At 39.1% G+C, this 20,104-nt stretch overlaps 2 protein-coding genes and 1 pseudogene across 3 annotated transcripts in view; 2 read left to right on the forward strand and 1 right to left on the reverse strand.

The window, feature by feature from the left end:
- Positions 1-220: 220 nt before the first annotated feature.
- On the reverse strand, positions 221-14,005 carry LOC144659515 (high-affinity lysophosphatidic acid receptor-like). The gene is made up of 2 exons (XM_078519974.1): positions 12,159-14,005; positions 221-311 (listed from the first exon to the last, which is right to left on the reverse strand). Exon 1 carries the CDS (start codon positions 13,442-13,444, stop codon positions 12,317-12,319), a length of 1,128 nt encoding a protein of 375 aa, XP_078376100.1. The 5' UTR covers positions 13,445-14,005; the 3' UTR covers positions 221-311; positions 12,159-12,316.
- Positions 2,895-6,840, forward strand: LOC144660854 (uncharacterized). Its single transcript, XM_078521583.1, has 3 exons — positions 2,895-3,023; positions 4,736-6,056; positions 6,648-6,840. The coding sequence occupies exons 1-3, from the start codon at positions 2,928-2,930 to the stop codon at positions 6,662-6,664; spliced, it is 1,434 nt and encodes a 477-aa protein (XP_078377709.1). The 5' UTR covers positions 2,895-2,927; the 3' UTR covers positions 6,665-6,840.
- Positions 14,006-15,586: 1,581 nt separating the features above from the next.
- The window catches only part of LOC144660143 (NACHT domain- and WD repeat-containing protein 1-like), a 32,468-nt pseudogene continuing 27,950 nt past the window's right edge, over positions 15,587-20,104 (forward strand). Inside the window, exons 1-6 of the transcript XR_013572045.1 lie at positions 15,587-16,244; positions 17,062-17,313; positions 17,638-17,744; positions 18,156-18,241; positions 19,047-19,163; positions 19,257-19,372. The product of XR_013572045.1 is annotated as an NACHT domain- and WD repeat-containing protein 1-like (transcript). The remainder of the gene's footprint in view (positions 16,245-17,061; positions 17,314-17,637; positions 17,745-18,155; positions 18,242-19,046; positions 19,164-19,256; positions 19,373-20,104) is intronic.

Here is a 20,104-nt window from a genome sequence, read left to right on the forward strand (position 1 = left end):
AATTGCAATATACCATTGCTAGTTTTTAATAAAAGAGTATATTTTTCCTGCAAATGTGAATCTGGGAAAACTGACGTTTCGATCTCAGGAAAGGCCATCGATCAAAACATCAGTCTTTCAAGTTTCCAATGTTTCCAATGTTAATCAGTCACATCAAAACGCACACTTAGCAGAGCTTCATGAGGCAATTTTTTCTTAGAGGCAATCGTCTTTTCTGTGGCAACCATATGCCAATTTATTTTTTTCACACGGCCTCTCATTCAACCAAAATAACATTAATTTATGTGCATAATTATTTATATTCACTCCAACTAAAAATATATTGTGAGTTGGGCTGACACTTCCTCAACTCTACCATTGTTAGTGAAATTTCATTTTGCTTCCCATCTGGGAACAAATTACCATCTGCACTGAAGAAGTTAGTGTCAAATAAAACGTCACAGCTCAAACGATATGTCAAAATATCGCTACCTGCCAACAGTAGTATTATATATCAGACTGACGTTAAACTTAAAATTGTGTTGTTAGCGATCGAGAATATCATTCCATGACTTGTGCACGTTTAATTTGTTTTATTAATTTATAAGTTGGCTTTCGTATTAGTAAAATTTACAAAGGTATCTTGTCTTTTTCACAGAAAAAAAATATACTAACAATTTAAAATTATTTAATGGGGTCCTATTCAACTGGGGTTAAAGACATACTTAATCATTATCTACTGATTAGATAAAATTTAATTGTGTTTGAAAATTTACGAATAATTATATACGTTCTTTGCGAACATTTTTTGGTCTTATTTATCAAAATATCAGGATAGGGTCTAAATCATTTGAAACTATAATCTCTTCAAAAAAGGAATTATAATTAGTTTATTAATAGTTATTGAAATTTCGAAAAGAAATGTTACCATAAATTATTTTGTACATAGAAAAAGTTCTTAAATGTAAATTGATTACATATAATGACCAAATAATCGATTATTAGAAACGTGTCACAGTTTTCAACAGGTCTGGGTATTTTGTTGGACGGTTGACCGAGTAAAACGTCAATCTTTTCCGAGCAGACTAAATGTCATGTTCAGTGCATTTTACATGAAGTATAGTTAGCACGTTAATACATGAAGTATACTACATGAAGTATAGTTTGCGTGTTTTAGCAGAAACTTCAGTGTCTATATTTGATTTCTGTATGTATTTGGATTGACTCGATCAAGTTCGGATTCTTTGCAAAATGTTCCAATAGCTTTCGGCTTGTGATAAGTTGGACGTTTTAATCGGGCTCTAAACTGTACGGTAGTATTTATTATAATATTATTTTGAACTGAAATCTATTTTACGTTGTATTTTATTGGTATTACATGTTTCGTATTTATGTTTTTCTTGTTATAGGAAATAATTCAGTATAGTCTTTTTAAATACGTTTTTGAAAGAAAGTGGCCTAAGAAAATTAATCATCTCATGAAATCAATAAAAAACACTTGTTTTAGAAATTTTGCCTCATGTGAAGTGACTGCGCACGCTGGGAACAGTTTCTCTTTACGAGCAAAAAAAGTTAAATAGGGGGGGGGGGGGCGTATATCCCTTTAACAAGTTTAACTGTAGTGGGTTAGAGAGGGGTCGCAAGGAATTATGACCCGCTATTACGGTGTCCTATATCTACCTTGTCACTATACCCGAAAACGAGGTTAGCGTCGCAGAGAAGCGTTCCGCGAGGGCCCTAGAAACGGTTGGTTTCCACTAGAGACGAAGCTGTGCATGGCGTCGTAAGAGCGATTACGACCCAGTGAAAATCGAAAATCAGAGTAAGCGAATTCATAAACTCGACGGAATCGGAGTCGGAAGAATTTGAATGTTCCCATCCGCGTTGCCGCTTATATCTCTGTCGTTCATGGTCCAGTAGAAACAAGACTGACGGAGTCGCAAGTAGAGGCGGAAGAACAAACCAATCCCAATGCTAGGGCCCCCGAGTACTTCCTTGCTGGTTGCGAGTCCGACAATTTAGTTTTCATTAAATCATAAGGGACGGAATTGGAAACTGCTTTCGACTCCGTCGGTTTGATATTATTCACTTGATCAGAACGCTCTGCTCTTCTGATAACGACTTCTACTTCTTCGCTAGTGAACTGAAGACATGTCTGAAGCCGGTCTTAGAATTGATCCCCCTCACAGCCACCTAATAATCGCATGCAGCAGTTCACATTTTCGTGAACTGCTGGATAAAAGTCGAGAAACAGGGTGCGCCAAACTCCGGATGGATAGGCAGAGAAGAACTACGCGTGACAGATCTTGCTTTCAAAATGGTAGAGCACGATCATTCTCAAGTCACATCGTGTTTATTTTTTGGTATAAGAAAGGCTGATGCTGCTTCTCTTCGGGGATTATTGTTCTATGGAGCTTGAAATTAATTTCTGGGAAATTCCTAACCTGCGATCTGGCGTTCTTCTTTTTAAAGAACGCGCGATTGCAGGTTAAAAAATTTCGACCATTTTTGAAATTTTGCTTGCATTTTCTTTGCATTTAACCGCAGGAAAAGATGGCGACAAACCTTCCTTGTTTTGTTTTTGGTGGCTGAAAGTACAAACATATGTTGTTAATATTCTCGATGGAAACGAGAATAAATTTGACCTAACAGCCGCGCGCGCGCGCGACTTCCGAAATCTTGCCATTGTGCATCAGACTTTTTCCCAGCCCTTACTTATTTGTCCCGCAAAGGCGAAGAAAGAATTCGGAGAAATGATGTCATAGTGAAGGTTGCAGGGCAGGTTTGGAAGAGCGATTTTCGTTCGGCCTTCCTATAATGCAACGCGTTCCAGTCAAATCCGTCCGAGGAGCGACTGGGAATGAGTCTGGTTACGCATATAATATGTTAATGACCTGTGACGAAACAAAGGAAAGTTCAAACTCGCCGTTCAAGAACGAGTGGACATCATGGTTCTCGTTACGGCGTTTTGTACGTTTTTTGCGGTTCAAGCCGTAATAAATTATATGTACAAAAATGATACAGAAACGACTGGCAAAGCAAAGGTAAGTAATGCTGGATTTCCACTGACGCGTAATTTTTTACGTGCGTGTAAAAATTAGAGACAATGTATGAAAGACTTGCGTAAACGTGTACGCAAGTCGTTCATACTTTTGGTGGATTTCCACTGACGCGTAAATTTTTACGTGCGTGAAAAAAAATAGAGACAATGTATGAACGGCCTGCGTAAACGTGTACGCAAGCCGTTCATACATTGTCTCTAATTTTTTTACGCACGTAAAAAATTACGCGTCAGTGGAAATCCACCATTTGTCTCTTAATTTTTTCACGCACGTAAACGCATGTAGAAAATTACGCGTCAGTGGAAATCCATCTTTAGTCTTTAAACACTTTGATTTGATAATAATAAGCGAATGAAAGAAGAAAAAGAGTAGTGCACGGATGTCCTTGTAACACGAGAGAAACAGAAGGCAAACAAAGGGCCGTAGCTAGCAAGAGGCAAGACGAGGCACTTGCATCGTCTTGATTTTAACCCAAAATTAAAAACAAAATACTTTTTTGGGAAAATAATCCCCATGTGAACGAGATTAATTTTTTTAAGTAATACTTTATGAAAATGCTGTAAAAAGCGTTTCAAGGCTTTTAGATTTCAATTATTTTTTAGGCGCATTTTCCCAGACCTCTCTAGTGGCTCGTGCTTTGGCCTCGCAGATTTTGCCTCGTCTGTGCCAAAGGCCTGACTACGGCCCTGAAACGTCTCTTTGTTGGAGCAAAGTGTCTTTTAACTTTACAGTTTAAAAATTTAAGTTAGCCGAATTATGCTAACTGAGGATCGGAAAGCAATAAACTTCAGAAACTGACACGTGCAGCGAAAGAGTTAAAGGAAAAAATTCAATCAAAACATTGCCAAAGACTCGGGCGCGCTTTTGCCATGAAATCAGCCAACCACGACCAGGCAGAGAAAGGATAAAATCTTAACGCTCGTGTATTCTTGTTCACAACAAAATAGGAGTGCGGGATAACGATACCTTCCTCTTCAAATCCTTAATCTTCGCGTTCTGTTTTTAAAACAGAGACCGAAGATCAAAGATCTAAAGAGGTAAGTCCTCCCTCTTGGACTAGGTTCTAGCATAATATTGGAACTAGAAAGATCAGTTCCTTCCTTCGAGGTGACGTATTGTGAGGATAACTGTTGGCACAAATGCCAAAGATCGAATTTTGCTGTGGAAAGAAAATGCATATTCATCTGTTAAAGATTCTTGTTTGAGGCAAGATTAGAAATCGTATTGAGGAAAAATCGCTTTTTCTACCGCGCGTCCCAAAAGTAAGAAGCTGATTCTTATATACAAGCTTTCAGTTTTTTCGGTATGTATTGGGCAAATAGAAGAAGACAAATTATATTTTGAAAATTTTCGTTACAAAAATTATTACGCCAATGCCGTAACGTACCGTACAATGCCATATTACACCATGCCCTACCATACTATATGAAACTTTACCATATTCTCGATAATTTGTTACGTTTCTATTAAAAATCTCACTCGTTTGATTTCTGATATACACTTCACCAATTCGTACGTAAATACCGCACGCATACACTTTCCTTGAATCACTCTATATTGAAAAACAAAATAAAAAAGTGTTATATAATATACAATATGACTTTTGCACAATAAAGCGCACACATCTTGTTATAATATTCTCAAATATATCTAAAAAGAATTGCTAATTCAAAGAAATACTGATTAACACACAGAATGACGTCGCCAGTATCCCAAACGAAGACGAATCCGAAAAGCATCGCAAGCATGACCTCTCTGATACCCTTAAAAACAACCAACTTGACTGTGACAACGACCTCCCATGTACATCTCCCATTGACAAACATAATTCGGACGGCGACAACGACCTCCCATGTACATCTCCCATTGACAAACATAATTCAGACGGCGACAACGACCTCCCATGTACATCTCCCATTGACAAACATAATTCGGACGGCGACAACGACCTCCCATGTACATCTCCCATTGACAAACATAATTCAGACGGCGACAACGACCTCCCATGTACATCTCCCATTGACAAACATAATTCAGACGGCGACAACGACCTCCCATGTACATCTCCCATTGACAAACATAATTCAGACGGCGACAACGACCTCCCATGTACATCTCCCATTGACAAACATAATTCGGACTGTGACAACGACCTCCCATGTACCTCTCCCATTGACAAACATAATTCAGACGGCGACAACGACCTCCCATGTACATCTCCCATTGACAAACATAATTCGGACTGTGACAACGACCTCCCGTGTACATCTCCCATTGACAAACATAATTCAGACGGCGACAACGACCTCCCATGTACATCTCCCATTGACAAACATAATTCGGACTGTGACAACGACCTCCCGTGTACCTCTCCCATTGACAAACATAATTCGGACTGTGACAACGACCTCCCATGTACATCTCCCATTGACAAACATAATTCGGACTGTGACAACGACCTCCCATGTACCTCTCTCATTGACAAACATAATTCAGACTGTGACAACGACCTCCCATGTACCTCACCCATTGACAAACATGATTCGCCATGTACCCCTCCCGACGACCGACATGCAGCAGATTGCTATGAGGCTCAGCCACTCGCCGAGAATGAAAAAAACTTCACAGAACCTGCTGAGCTTGCCGTCGAGCGACAGAAGGATCACACCATGTCTGCTCCAGTCACGACACCGTACCGGAGCAGCTCTTACACGTCTCCGTGCGGCGCGGCTAGGCACTCAGTGGTGGCTGGCGGTGCGGCTAGGCCCTTTGCGGCTGGTGGCACAAACCAACGTCCAGTACGCCCTATGTATCAGAGCAGGCCGTGGAGTCAAGACAGACACTGGAGTCATGATACCAGACGATCCATGCCGCATGTAAGACCACTGATGAGCATGACACCCGCACCACCAGCATTTACCAGCCGTGCAATGAGACCGATGCACAGACCAAACGCGCCAATACCGAGTCTGATGAGCGTGAGAACTAGACCTCCTGGGCCTCCTCAGCCTCCACGTAAGTTATCAAAGTGTTGCATTGATTTTCTCGTATTTCGTCTATTTAAAGATTTTCTGTGACATTGCGTGCTAAATTGCGCTTTTTAGGGCAATTCTCCAGCACAACCTAACAATTGTCCGCTTCGCAGCCAGCCGCGCCGTTATTAAGGTTCTCTGGGACCCGTGCGCTTGATCCTAAGTCCAGCGCACTAATTCACTTATCGTTTTTTATCATTTTTCCCGGGGGGGATGGCATCCGGGACAACCCAGGGGATTTGTTTTGGGGATCAAACGAAAGTCTACTTAGTCTCTCAAGCAGTCGTTTTTAGGGGTGATCAATTTTTTGTTCTCTTTGCACTAATCTTCACGCAGCCTCCATGTTACCAAAATTGCCAGCTTGGCCTTTCCTTATCACACTTTATCGCGATCTTGTAAAGAATGTTCTTTTCGTCCAATTACGAGCGGCAAGCTGAGAAAGCAATCAGCTCTAAGGAGCTCAAAAGAATCAATAAGCCGAGGTATATTTTTTTGCCGGAGTGTGCGCGATATTTAAGTGGATTAATTTTTTGTATTCCAATATTTATTTCTACGTTTGCTTTTAACTCGACAGGTTACCGACGCTGGTGACAGGATAATTCAGGCTAATTTCATTATGTTTTTGGACTTGTAACTGACATTTTTGTGGAATTGTAAACACCTTATTTTACTACAATATTTTCTCTGAGTTGTATACTATAAAGGGTTTAATGTTGCTTCATCACTTGCTGAAGCAGTAAGTGATACTTTAATAAAACGGTTTTTGAAAGGTTGCATTTAGTGCTTTACTGACTTCATGCTTCATGCATATACGGAAAGCAGCCTCTCTCCTCCATAGAGGCCTCTTTCGTGTTCCGTACGGGCTGGAAAATGGGGAGAGGTGAAAAGTAAGCGCGCGGAGACTGGAGAAAATCGAAACGGAAGCGCGCGGGGGACACTGGGAAGGGAAAAGTAAAGCCGCTCCTTCGCCTTTCCCGTCGTCTCCCGCGCTCCCCCATTTTTCAATTTTCGTACTTTTCGCCTTCTTCCGTCATGTTGTTCGACGAGAGGAAAGCAGCCCAACGTGATTTGAGAATATACCCGAATCATACTTTAAATTATGATTCAGGTATATTTTCGAAAAGATGTTGGCAGTATATAATTTTATAATGAAATTAAACGCTAAAATATTGTTAAAATTCATTTTAAAACTTTAAAAACTTTAAAAAAGTAGACGACGTTTCGGCGCTACTCTACGCCATTATCAAGTCAAAAGAAGTGATAGTTGAAACAAGAATATATATAACGTGAAACAATAAAAATAGTTGTGTGTCCTATGGGCATAATACGTAAAGTAAAAACAATGGAAAAACTAAAAGTTCTAATTAAAAATAGAGAAGTGTCAAGTAAATAATTTGGCGCGGATAGAGTCACTCTGGGTGTTCAGGGAAGGATTAATGTCCCTGATGAACAGCATTTCGTATACGAGGCAGTCAAACTTGCTTCTGCATTTCTTTAACACTCTGAAAAGGTGATTAATGGCGTAGAGTAGCGCCGAAACGTCGTCTACTTTTTTAAAGTTGTTAAAGTTTTAAAATGAATTTTAACAATATTTTAGCGTTTAATTTCATTATAAAATCGTTTTCAAAATCTCTGCTGTTACGAACAGTATATAATTTATATTGCTTTTTACTATGGCGTCACAGTAAATTTGACGATGTTTTGCTGAAGCTTTCGATTAAAACGTTACGTATACACGTTTCTGGTCTATTCTTTGGTGTGCTGTTTCTTTTCTCTCTCTTTTTTGACCTTCATTAAATTTGTAGTAACTGAGTCACTTTATTTACGCGAATGTCGTCGATAAATCATTCATTAAATACCTTCGCTATTTGACAAATTAAAATAAAATAACCAGCCTATGTATAAATGTTTGTATTCGATTTGTATTTTTCTTTACTCGTGAACATGGCACAGTCCAGTTTTTTTTTTTTAAATTTTTTCTTTTATTGATATTTACACACTTAGCATTACATAGGTGATTGGAATAAAAAAAAAGAAAGTAACAAGTGTTAATTTACAATTAAGTAACAGATGATAATAATTTCCATATAGCAAGTTAACATCAATAGTTTCGACTTTTAATAATCGAAATTAATACACGCAACAAAAAGAAATAAGCAACAACATACACGAAAAAAAAAGCGAATCTAGCACTATAATTCCTTACTTATTATCTGGGAGAATATATCCACTTCTTTTCGAAATATCTTTTCTTATTAATTTTCTTTTCAGTTTCATATTTAGTGAGTATTTTGTTCTGATAACCTTTAATTTTAGGATATGTTTGGTTTCTTCTGCAGTCCCACAAAAACAATTTTCCAATAATAATAAAATAATTTAGTAAATCAAGTGAAGGGCATTGTTTTGATATTATTCCAAACAAAACGTTTTGCAAAGTAAGACGAACTGCTTGATTTGATAAGAGGTACCAGTAAGATTCAAAATCATTCCAAAACTGCCTGACGCGGGAGCACTGGTAAAAAAAGTGATACAAAGTTTCTGGTTCCGCCTCACAGAAAGTACATAAATCATTTGTTCTGTAACCAATTTTGTGTAATTTCGTGTTCGTGTAAAGAATATTGTTAAGTACTTTGTACTGAAAGGCCTTTACATATGATTCGAGTACAACGGAATGAGGTAATCAGTGAAAAATTCTCGTAGTTGATCATCCGAAATATTGAAATCGCTTTTCCATTTATGAACAATATTAGGAGGCTGTGCTTTGTTCATAACAAGAAGCGAATAATAATCTTTTGATTTCTTTTTCTTCACGTCGAAGACGTTGTGGTCAATGAAAAATGAAGAAGATGTAAGTGGCGGGCATGCATATCTACCTTTTGAAAGGTTGGGTATAGAGTGGCGAAGGCCTGCCCATTGTAAAAAATTAGTTTTACTTATTTTATATGAAACGCGGTCAAAGGAGTCAATATTGTTTAAATTGAATAGCAGATCCTTTATACAGATGATTCCAGATTCAACATAATTTTTGTAATAAACAGGCTTGTTGTCTATTCGTATTTCTTTGTTATTCCAAATGATGTTTTGCCAGTTCCTTTCGGTAGCAAAATTTTCGCGGAATTGCGACCACCACAATAACAGTTCACGATAAAACTGGGAAGAGATTGTATAATCGTTAACATCGTAGTTACAATTAAAAAAGAAAAGACCCCCAATGGATTTTAATTGGTGTTTTAAGTACTGCTTCCATGTTCCATCATTGCCATTAAATATTCGTTTTAGCCATGCTAATCTTAAAGATTTAACCATGCTCTCTAGGTCGATCATTTTTAGGCCACCTTTCCCATATTCATTTATTGCTGACAAGCGTGTTACTTTGTTCCTTTCCACAGGAATTTAAATAGCAATTGATTCAATTGTTTAACCAATTCGTTAGGTGTGGGCAAAAGCGAGCATGTGTAAACAAATTTTGGGATTAGAAATGATTTTATAATTGTCACCTTTCCGTAAATTGATAGGCCTCTTGAGGACCAAATGTTGATAAGCTTTTTGATGCTGTCCAATCTTTCAATGAAATTCTTTTCTTTAAGCAGTTTCTGATCATAAGTGAAATACACTCCAAGGGCCTTAATCGGTTCATTCGGCCATTTGATTCCGAAGGGTTTCGTTTTGTTTTCCTTAGATGATCCAATCCACATGCCTTCGGTTTTTGTACAGTTTATCTCAAGTCCCGAAATCGCTTTAAAACTATCCAATAACTCAAACAATATTTCTGCTGAATTAATGTCTGAGAGCACTGCAGTTGTATCATCTGCATATTGTAAAAGCTTAGTTTCCTCGTTCTCGATCATTATTCCTTTAATACTTTTGTTTTGACGCATAGCGATTGCCAGAGTTTCAACGACTAATATAAAAAGGTAAGGGGAGAGTGGATCTCCCTGCCGGACACTTCGCTCGAGCGTAAAATATCGTGAAGCAGTACCGAATGGTGCAGCTTTGTAAAACTACACTACAAGGTGGCACAGTCCAATTGGTAAACACGGCAGCAACTAGCGATGCACAAGTGCAACAAACTGGTAGCTTGGGCTAAGTAAAGGATGTGTACAACTTTGGTTAGAGCAATGAGCGAAGCGATAAATAGAAATAAACCGTCTTACTTAAGGACTATTATTATTCATTCAAAATATTTCTTCGTTTCTGATTTGCTTTCAATCCCCGGCTAATTCCAACAAACCGGCTAGTACCGACCAAATTTGGAAGACGCTTCTATTATTGGACGAATGACGTAATAATTATTGGACGATTGACGTCACGCGACAACGGCTTTGTACAGAGCTCAGCTTAAGGCGAAAATGGTCGTATTGTCACTTAATTTTCGCGCATGCAAATATTCGCGACACTTCACTTTTGCGACATCAAATTTTCGCGATTTTCTGAAAATCGCGAAGTTTAAGTGTCGCCAAAATTAAGTGTAATAAGGTATTGTAAGAAGTAAGATTACTTATTATTAGAAAAAAATTAATTAATTTCCGTAGAAGGTGTTTTCAGCTGTGAGATTGAGAAATCCGAAATTTTGCCGAAACGAACCGCTTAATTAGAACGAGAAACCGTTCGCACTTTTAAAGTTCGAAATCGCATATTGATTATTGTTAGTGATCTCATTGGAAACTGAGTCGTTCGCACAAGTTGGCACCTTCGAGTTTCCTTGTTTACAGCTGAAATGATTTTTGTTCAATTTCATGTTGTTTTCTGTTAGTAAACTGCAATCTTTTTCATTAGTAACTTTATTAAGTTATTAGCTTTCGACCAAGCGAGTTGTTTTCTGTATTGGGCATTTCGTTTGGACAAAACCAACCTTCATCAGGGCCATATTAGTCTGACCCAATAACTGCACCAAATTTAATAAAAACATCAGTTTTCAGCTGTTTCATCAGCCCTGCATTTTAAAGTTTGTTTTGCGCAGTGGAATACTGGAAGGCCAGCTTTAATCGCATTCGCCACTTTTGTTTAATATGGCACACTCAATGATGGCTACCTTGTCCACATGCCAGACGCACTTGCAATTCTTCGGTGAAAAGGCGGGAAACAGGGAGCGAGGGGATTAATGAACTTTAATGGTTAGGTGGCTATTCCACGGTGTGCAAAAGACGCACAACTCCACGCGCACCGCTATCTTACCAATGAGGGAAGCCTAGGAACGAGGAAGTGGTAATGACGTTATAACATGGTTCCACAGTACCATGCATGCATGTTTTTCCGCGATGTGGTTTCCTCTGAAACGCTGAGAAGATTGAGCATTATAGCAAACAAATCGTGTTTTTCTAATTAATTTTCTTTCAGCATTGCGTTAGTTGTGGTTTCATCTAGTAACTGTGGTTCTTTTGCTTATGTCAGTGATTTAAAAATTTCGCGAGCTTGTCAGTTGCGATTAGCGCTGTCTCACGTATTCAAGCTTGGTCTCCCTTTGCCTAAGATTCACAGTTTTAGCTTTAGAGTTTTTAATGGTAAAGAGATTCACTCTTTAGGTGCAACAATATTTTGTATAGAAGTATTTCGTTTCATAGTCTAAAGTTGCCGATTTTCAATTTTGTGTTAGCTCGCGCAACAAATGCATTAGACCACATTTTTGTTTCAGAATTTTAATCTCTAGTCTACTTAAATAAAGATTGTAGGAAATCTCTCTTGGTTGAATGTTTTTTTTGTGTGCAGTTTTCCAAAGTGCCATTTTCTTGGCTACACTCAGCAATTACTACAGAGCTGTCGAGGAAGTCCACACGAATTACAATTCAAGAGTATATTTTTTCTGCAGAGGTGAATCTGGTAAAACTGACGTTCGATTTATTTATAAAGGAAGGGCTATCGATCAAAACATCAGTCATCCAAATTTCCCATGTTAATCAGTCACATCAAAAAACACACTCAGCTAGAGCTTATAAAATGCCTCCTCGGCATAAGGTAAACTTTTTTCTGAAAGCAATCGTCTTTTCTGTGGCAACCATATGCCAATTTAATTTATTCACACGGCTTCTTATTAAATTCAACCAAAAAACATTAATTTATGTGCATAATTATTTATATTAACTCCAACTACAAAAATATATTGCGAGTTGTGCTGAAACTTCAGCTGGACAACTCCACCATTGTTAGTGAAATTTCATTTTTCTTCCCATCTTAGATGCGGACCTGAGCGGTATATTGCCGATCAGTCAATTAAAAAATAAAAATTATTTCCTCGTTATATTTGTCTCAATGTTCATTATTGACGTTATTGTCATGATCAGACATTAACTCTATGTCTGGGACAGGTGTGAGCGAAGGAATAGCTCTTAAAACGACATGAGGATTTTCTCCCTGTGACCCTGTTCGCTTATTTAGATACCACGTCTTTTTGAAATGCGGCGTTTTAAGTTTTGGTGGGCGTCTGCATTGCATACCGTACCAAACTTCGCTGAGAATATCTCGATATCCTTCACGGAATCGATCGTTTCTTATGACAAAGATAATCGGATTTATGGACGAGTTTAAATATCCACACCAGTACGCCGCTACACCAAGGCCATAGGGCAGGTCCGCTACACCAGCTGTGTTCCGCGTGGCTAACAAAATCAAGAACACAAATGGGAGCCAACAGAGTACAAACACAAGCAACACGAGTAACAGCGTGAATGTTATGCGTCGTTGAAGTTTCATGACTTCTAGACCTCCTGTTGTATACCTAGCAATCCTATCTGTGTGCTTGCGAACTGCGAAAAAAATCCTTATGTAAGCAAATGCCATTATCAACATAGTAATGACATAAGCGACCAGGACGAGAAACAGCAGATATAGTCTATCCCAAGTCGTGCGCGGATAGGCGACTCCGCAAGCTAGCGTGGTTGAGTTGTACGCAAAATGTCCCCAGCCCAGAACAGGGCCCAAAGATAGAAGAGTTGAGGAGATCCACACTGAAGCAATCATATACCACGCGCGGCGAATTGTCATTGTGCGCGACAGCGGCTTGACCAGCGTGAAATACTGTTCGATACTCATAATAGTCAGCGTGAATATCGAAACACAAAAGAAGAACGACCCCAGAAAGCCGTGAAGCTCGCAGAACGAATCACTCATGATCCATCGGCGAGATATACAGGTCACAAGGGAGAAGGGCATTGATAACAGCGTCACTCCCAGATCGGCGCACGCCAGGTTGATAATAAACATATATCTCGGCGTCTGCATATTGGAATTTCTGTACACTACAATAATATTCATTGTATTCGCCACTATGGCCACGAGCATAATTAAAACCAGCGAAGCGGCTTGAAAAGCAGCTTCTAGCGGCGAATATTGAATGGACTGTTCGATCATTGTCGTGTTTACCTCTGTTCCGGCCATGTTCCCGTCGAGGAAAATGTAAATTTTAAGCTTATTTCCTTGGGTGGGCCGATATCAAAACCGTCCGCTTCACCGCCATTAGAGAATATGAAAAATTGCGGTACCATTCGCCGACAATATCGAAGATAGTCCTTTGATCGCAAGAGCTGATAATAAATATTGTGACAGATTCAGTTGACTTAGCTCGACAAGTCATGTCACATTATGGTTGGCAATTGTTTCCAATGCAATCGTTGTTAGCACTTCCCTTTTCCTTGAATCGCTGACCATAAAATGCAAATATATTAAACTTTAAATAACAGCAGGTCCCTACCGGCTCTTAGAACTTGTAAATTTTTCCCACAATGTCATTTAGGAGTAGTGGTCTCGTAGCAACCTGTTCGTCGTGCGAACAGCTTTCAGTCAATATGTAACTTCTTGACACCTTCAATGTTGATGGAGAAAATTGCTAACCTTTCAACTAACCGTTTTTGGTAGGCGGCACGCAGGGAAATGTAGACAAACTCCTTCACAAGTTGTTAGTCTGGTGCGAAACAATAAAACCGATTGACCCCAAACCGTCGACGAGAAAACAAAGCGGGGGCTAAGTGTCATAGCTAAAACCTTAAAAATGCAAATTTTCGGCTGGCCCTTGACGTTGTCTTGCAGTACAAATCATTAAATAAACAATATGGACTTTGTATTTTACTATTTTAATAGAATGGGGTCTTAGTCTGTTGTTTCTATGTAAACTGCCGACTAATTCGGGAATTAGGGCATTTTATCACTTAACTGCGTAAAACAAAAGTCTAGTTTTATACACTGGTGTTTCGTCTCTAAGCTCTTCAGAACATGCATGTGCACATGTAATTTTCACACGATTTTTCGAGACTAGCCAGTTCATACCCAGTGTTATGCAAAACATTTACCTTACTAATGAACTTGGGTTTTTTCGCGGTTACTGGATGACAAGTTCCTTAGGGAATTGAAATCGCGCGCCATTAGCGAGCCAGAAAAAAAACAAATCTTCAAGGATTACTCCATTATCACTTGACAGTAATAATCACACGAGTCAATTCCAATCAAGAGCGAGACCGTGGGTGATTATTGTTGAAGCAAAAAAACATAAGAGAGATTAATTTGAGGTTGTTGTCGTTTTTTACAAAAATTTAAAACATCCAAAACAAAAACAGGAAGTTGGCCTGTAGACTCATTCGCTTTAATGCAGAAAACATGAGAAAACATTGAGATAAAAGAGTATCTATAGGTCAGCTGACGAAAATCGCAAGGTTTTTAATTAGTTGTTTGAGGAAAAACACACGTGCAGGCCGGGTTTTCATATTAGGAGGCTGCAGATCCTTCAACAGGGTCAAATTTGGCGATCGGGAGCAGACATTTTGTCGCGACATTTGCGTAGTTTCTTACGTATACCATTATGTATACTGCTTTTTTCCCATTTTAAAGCGAATTGCTTTTTAGTGACGTCACGACTTAAACCAAGAATTCCGGTAACGTGGGCTTCCTGTGTCACTAATAATAAATGTCAGCATACTCACTTTCCTTATGTCATTTTAAATTGCCAAATCATTTTTTAACTAATCACTTTGATAAGTTGATATTTTATTAACTGACTGACACAATTTAAATGCCTGCGAGCAGCCGCCTCAAATATGAGACGGCAGCACGCGGGCAGGCTAACAAGAATCAAAGCACATATGGTAGATCAGTTTCTGTTTATTTGCCGTTTTATTAAAATAAACCGAATCAGAAGCAAGTTAACTCTGTTAATACTCGTAGTCTTTTGTATTTATAATAAAATGCTGAGAAAAAATAGCAAAGGAAGAAGCCACCATGGTGTCCATGGAAGTGCTATGAACCTGAGGATAACATAGTGAACCCGATCATGCGTGCGCGTGTAAGATTCAGTTCACATGTACCGAATTCCACAGCGTGCCCATCCTCGTTCACATGGTTTTCGTTCCTTTGACAGTGTGCCGATTAACCGTTCTCCTCACCCCCACCCCTGCTAGTTGAGGCTACAAGCGCTTAGGGCAGCACAAGGGGAGCAAATGGTTTCGTTTTATAACACATTTTACGATCCCTAGATTGAAGCAGCCTTTTTACATGCGGTCAGCTAATGCGAGATCGAGAAACCTTCAACTATTAAATGCGAGAAACCCTCGGAAACAACCTCGTACCCAGGGTCTTCGTGTAACGAACGAAGACTCGAGGTTAGAGATTTCCTTCGGAAACCGCTCGGAGTTTCTCGGAGCTCCGATTCCTGCCGCGCGTTTCCAGACCCCGTACCAGCCGACCGCGTGTTGGAAAATGGCGCCCACGTACCTTTCAAAACACCGGGAAAACAGTAATAGTCTTCCACCATAGGACTGTGTAGACGGCGCCATTTTAGCCGATCTCATGTGGGAGACTAATTTCCAGTAAGGCGATTTCTTGACTTTCTTGATAGCTCACTTTTATAGCTAGCTGCGGTGTTGTCCTCCTTGAGAAACTTTCACCCGGCTTTGTTGTCAACTCAGCGGTGTTGTTGTCAGGGTCATGTTGTCAGACGATCACAAAATCTTACAAACCTGACACTTTTTCCTGTCATCTGAATTTGTTGGTTGCTGATTTGAGGTATGGGTTCAGGAGCCAGTTCGAATCCTGTACGATCAACCGTAAATGCAGGTCTGGCTGCGGCCAGGTGGAGGTCGAATGCACACTCTACTCTCTCGTCCAATTCCAGTGCGAACGCGCCGCAAGAGAACGAAACTGAGGCTCTTACAAGCGATGGCAACTTAGATGGTATCAAGGTTGAAGGCAGGTAGGAATAGCTCTCGTGGTGATTAGATCTAGTCAACTAATTTGCTCTACCTGGGACTAGATTATTTTAAGTTTTATAAGATTTCTAACTTTAATGAAAATTAATCATTTGTTATGTGTAGCCAGGAGGGGTCATTCCATATTATAACCACCCCCCTTCCCCTCCCCCTCCATTGTTCTGTCAGCATCCTTTGAGCTATTACGGCAGTTGCGGTATGGTGGCAGGAGTTGTGGGCGGGGGAGGTTGAATATGGTTAGTGCACTGGTTTCCAGATCAAGTGGTCTGGGCTCAAGCCCTCAGCCAAGGTCATTGTGTTGAATTCTTGGGCAAGACACTTGACTTAACTCTCACAGTGCCTCTCCACCCAAGTGCGTAAATGGGTACCAGGAAACTAATGCTGGGGGATAACCCTACGGTATGTAGCATCCCATCCAGGGGAGAGTAGAAATACTTCTAGTCATTACAGAAACCAGAAAAAGCTCTAGCTCAGCAGTATGGGCCACTTGGCTCAATGCAGACTTAACCTTCCTTTACAACATTTGTTGATTTCACATGGATAACAAATCAACAAAATAATAAAGTAAAGTGGAAGAGTATATTATTAATATCTCATCCAAGGACGTTACCTTTTGTGTGGTTCCATAAGTTTTTCGTACCTCACGGAAGGGAAATTTCATACATTTTCATTCATTTCCTTGATGTTTTTGGCCTTTGAGAGCCCTCCCACCCCCAGGAATTTCCAGTCCCTTCTGTGGGGGGAGCATGGACATTTTCTAGAACCACAATTTTATTTCTGATTTTGTCTTGAATATTGCAGGACCATTAAAGGTAATAGTAACAAGAACCCTGCTGCTAACTCTACACAAGCTGTTACCAAGCAACAGAAGGCAAAACAGAAATCTGGTGAAACTAAAAGTGCTGCCACGGCAACTGTAAAGCCTAGTCAGTTTGGAAATAAAAACAAATCAACAGCAAAGAAAAATGTCAAAACTGTAGAGACAAAGAAATCCTCCACAAATACTGCTTTGAAATCAAAAGGACAGAAGAAAAGTGTCCAAGTTTCAACAGGGTGAGCTTACCTTATTGTTACTTATTTTCGTGGGAACTTAATTTTGCGAAAATGGAACAGGCATATTTAGTGGGACTTAAATTTTGCGATTGGGCCAAAAAATACATTTAAATGCACTAAATTTTGCGAAAATTGGCAAAATTCTGGTCTGCATTTACAAACACGGCAGGGATTCAAAATTTACCTAAATCCCAGTTCCTTTTTTCCCCTTCAGGTCTCTCACTGTTCCTTGTGAACCTTGTACATGTGAAGTCATTTAATGAGTGAATGGGCATTTAAGGCATCACTTCTGTTCTATTGAAAGCAGTTCTTTTTATTTTATAGATCTGATCTTTACCAGAGGGTGGAGAGAGTTTTGCATGGATTCATAGAAGAAAGTTGTCCAGTGAATTCAAAAACGATCCGCATCTTCCTAAGTTCTACTTTCACTGGTAAGATTTTATTGCTCATACTCAGTCTGTATACATGTACAGCTATTATAATATTAAGTTTTATAATGTTAGTGCCTAGCTGCAATTTTTTGTTTAACTATTATAAAAGCCTTTTTTTAGCAATGATTGATTAACTGCTGTTTGGTGCAAAATTTTCAGATTTCTCTGGCCAGTCCTATAGTTGTTTGGTGTAGTGCAGTACATCATCTGAGTTTATCATAATCAAACACATTGTGTACGGTACAGTTCTTTAGACAGGATTTGTATAGGAATTTGTTTGACATTTCTCATTATCACATTCTGTGTTTTCAACATAATTTTCAGCTATAATGATTGTATTTTCAACTACTATTTAGCAGAGATAAAGCAAGCAGTTTCTTTAAACATTTATGACTGTTTGTTTTTTTGTAGACACAGAGCATGAACGCAATGCTCTCATGGAAAATGTCTATCCCAAACTAAGGGAATTCTGCCAGAAGAAGGGCTATGAATTCCAGGTAACTAGTGCTTTTATCGTTCTAACTTGTAAGGAGCCTGAATTAGAATTAAGTTAATTACCATGATTTTGAGAAGTAAAAAACACTAGACAACTGATTATGAATAATGGAAGATCTAAGAAACAAAGAAGAAGTTTATCATTTGAAAGAAGATGAAATACAAAATAAGATAATCAACATCAAATACAGAGAATTGATCACATGTACACTGTATGTGACATTCAAGTATCTGATTATGGCATGCAGACTTTACACAGTCTTGCCCTAACAAACTCGATTAGGGGAGCAGGGATAGCCCAGTGGTGAGAGAACTCAATTCCCACCAATGTGGCCCAGGTTCGATTCCTGGACCTCAGGCATCAATTGATGTGAGTTGAGTTTTTTCGTTGGTTCTTGTCCTCTCTCCTAGGGTTTTTCGTCGGGTTCTCCAGTTTTCTTCCCTCCACAAAAGCTAACACTTCTAAATTCCATGAATTTGATTGGGGATTTAGGGCCACAATGAAAACTACTGGGACACCAGTAATATTGTGTTACCCTACAAAAGACATTAGCGACCTTCAGATTGGACTACGAGTACGAGATTGAGTACGAGTACGAGTTTTCAAACTGAATTTGTGTGCCTCCTATAATCACTTATCACTCCAATGTTATCCTTAACGTTTATTTATGTGTTAGTCAACAAAAGGGAAGAGTTATAGCTTCAGTTGGGGGATATGATTGTGTTGAAATTCCAAAGTCGTACTCGTACTCGATCTCGTACTCGTAGTCAAATCTGAAGGTCGCTAATTTCTGATTCTGACTGCAGGTTGTTGACATGCGATGGGGTGTGCGAGATGATGCCACAGACACTCACATGACAACTGAACTGTGTCTGGGAGAAATAAAGGCCTGTCAAGAGATATCCATCGGTCCTAATTTTGTGGTGAGTGTACCATTAATGTTCACTTTTCATTCCAGCTTTAATTTGGGTGGTGATTGTTGTAAATAAAATCATTGTTATTGTCTTGTTTGACAGACATTGCTTTCTGAGAAGTATGGTTATCGTCCATTGTTACCTTCTATAGATGCTCAGGAGTTTGATTTGCTTCTAAATACTGCCACTGATGTACAGACAAAGGAACTTATGGATAAGTATGGTTCAAAATTAGCCTGAGAATACAGCCACCTCTAATAATTGTTTTGCTCCAAGCCTGTTGCAAAATGCCAATGTTGTATTCACAGGCTAGGTTCAAGATGTTAAGTGGAACATCATGCAATATTTATTACCAAGTATTATAGCCATTGGATGGACACAGAGGGCTACAGTGTATGCAGCTGCAGCAATTTGCACACATTGCAGGCCTATAATACTAGCTTTTTTCAAAAGTTTGCTTCATTCACTTTCATTCAGCAGTAAAACATTGCTGCTCATGCTCAAGTGACATTTTCTCTCATTTTTCCCTGTTATGTGTAGTACATTACATTAGACCATAGCTTTTGGCCAATTATCATGCCAAAAAATTTATGATAATTTTTTTTAGTACCCCTCCCCCCCCCCCAAACCCGGATAAAAGTCCCCTTCTCCCAGTATTATTTCAAATATTGAAATAAATTTGATTTTTAATGAGTTTTGAGCAAATTATATATAATTCGAAATCACTTGATGAAAAATTAATGTACTTTGCTGCTGTAACTCATTTTGAAACGTTTTTTTTTTTCTATTCCACTTATAAGCCCCCCAGCCCTCCCGTTTATAAAACCCCTTACAAAGTTGTACAAGCCAGGGGCTTAACAAAACCTTTTAAATCAGTTTAAATTAAAACAAGTCTTATTAGCTACACTAACTTATTTAGTATCCTTGTGCAGTTCTTTTTCAAGTTTCAT

This window comes from Oculina patagonica, chromosome 7, assembly GCF_052425735.1.
Source record: "Oculina patagonica isolate OP01 chromosome 7, crgOcupat, whole genome shotgun sequence".
NCBI lineage: Eukaryota > Metazoa > Cnidaria > Anthozoa > Scleractinia > Oculinidae > Oculina > Oculina patagonica.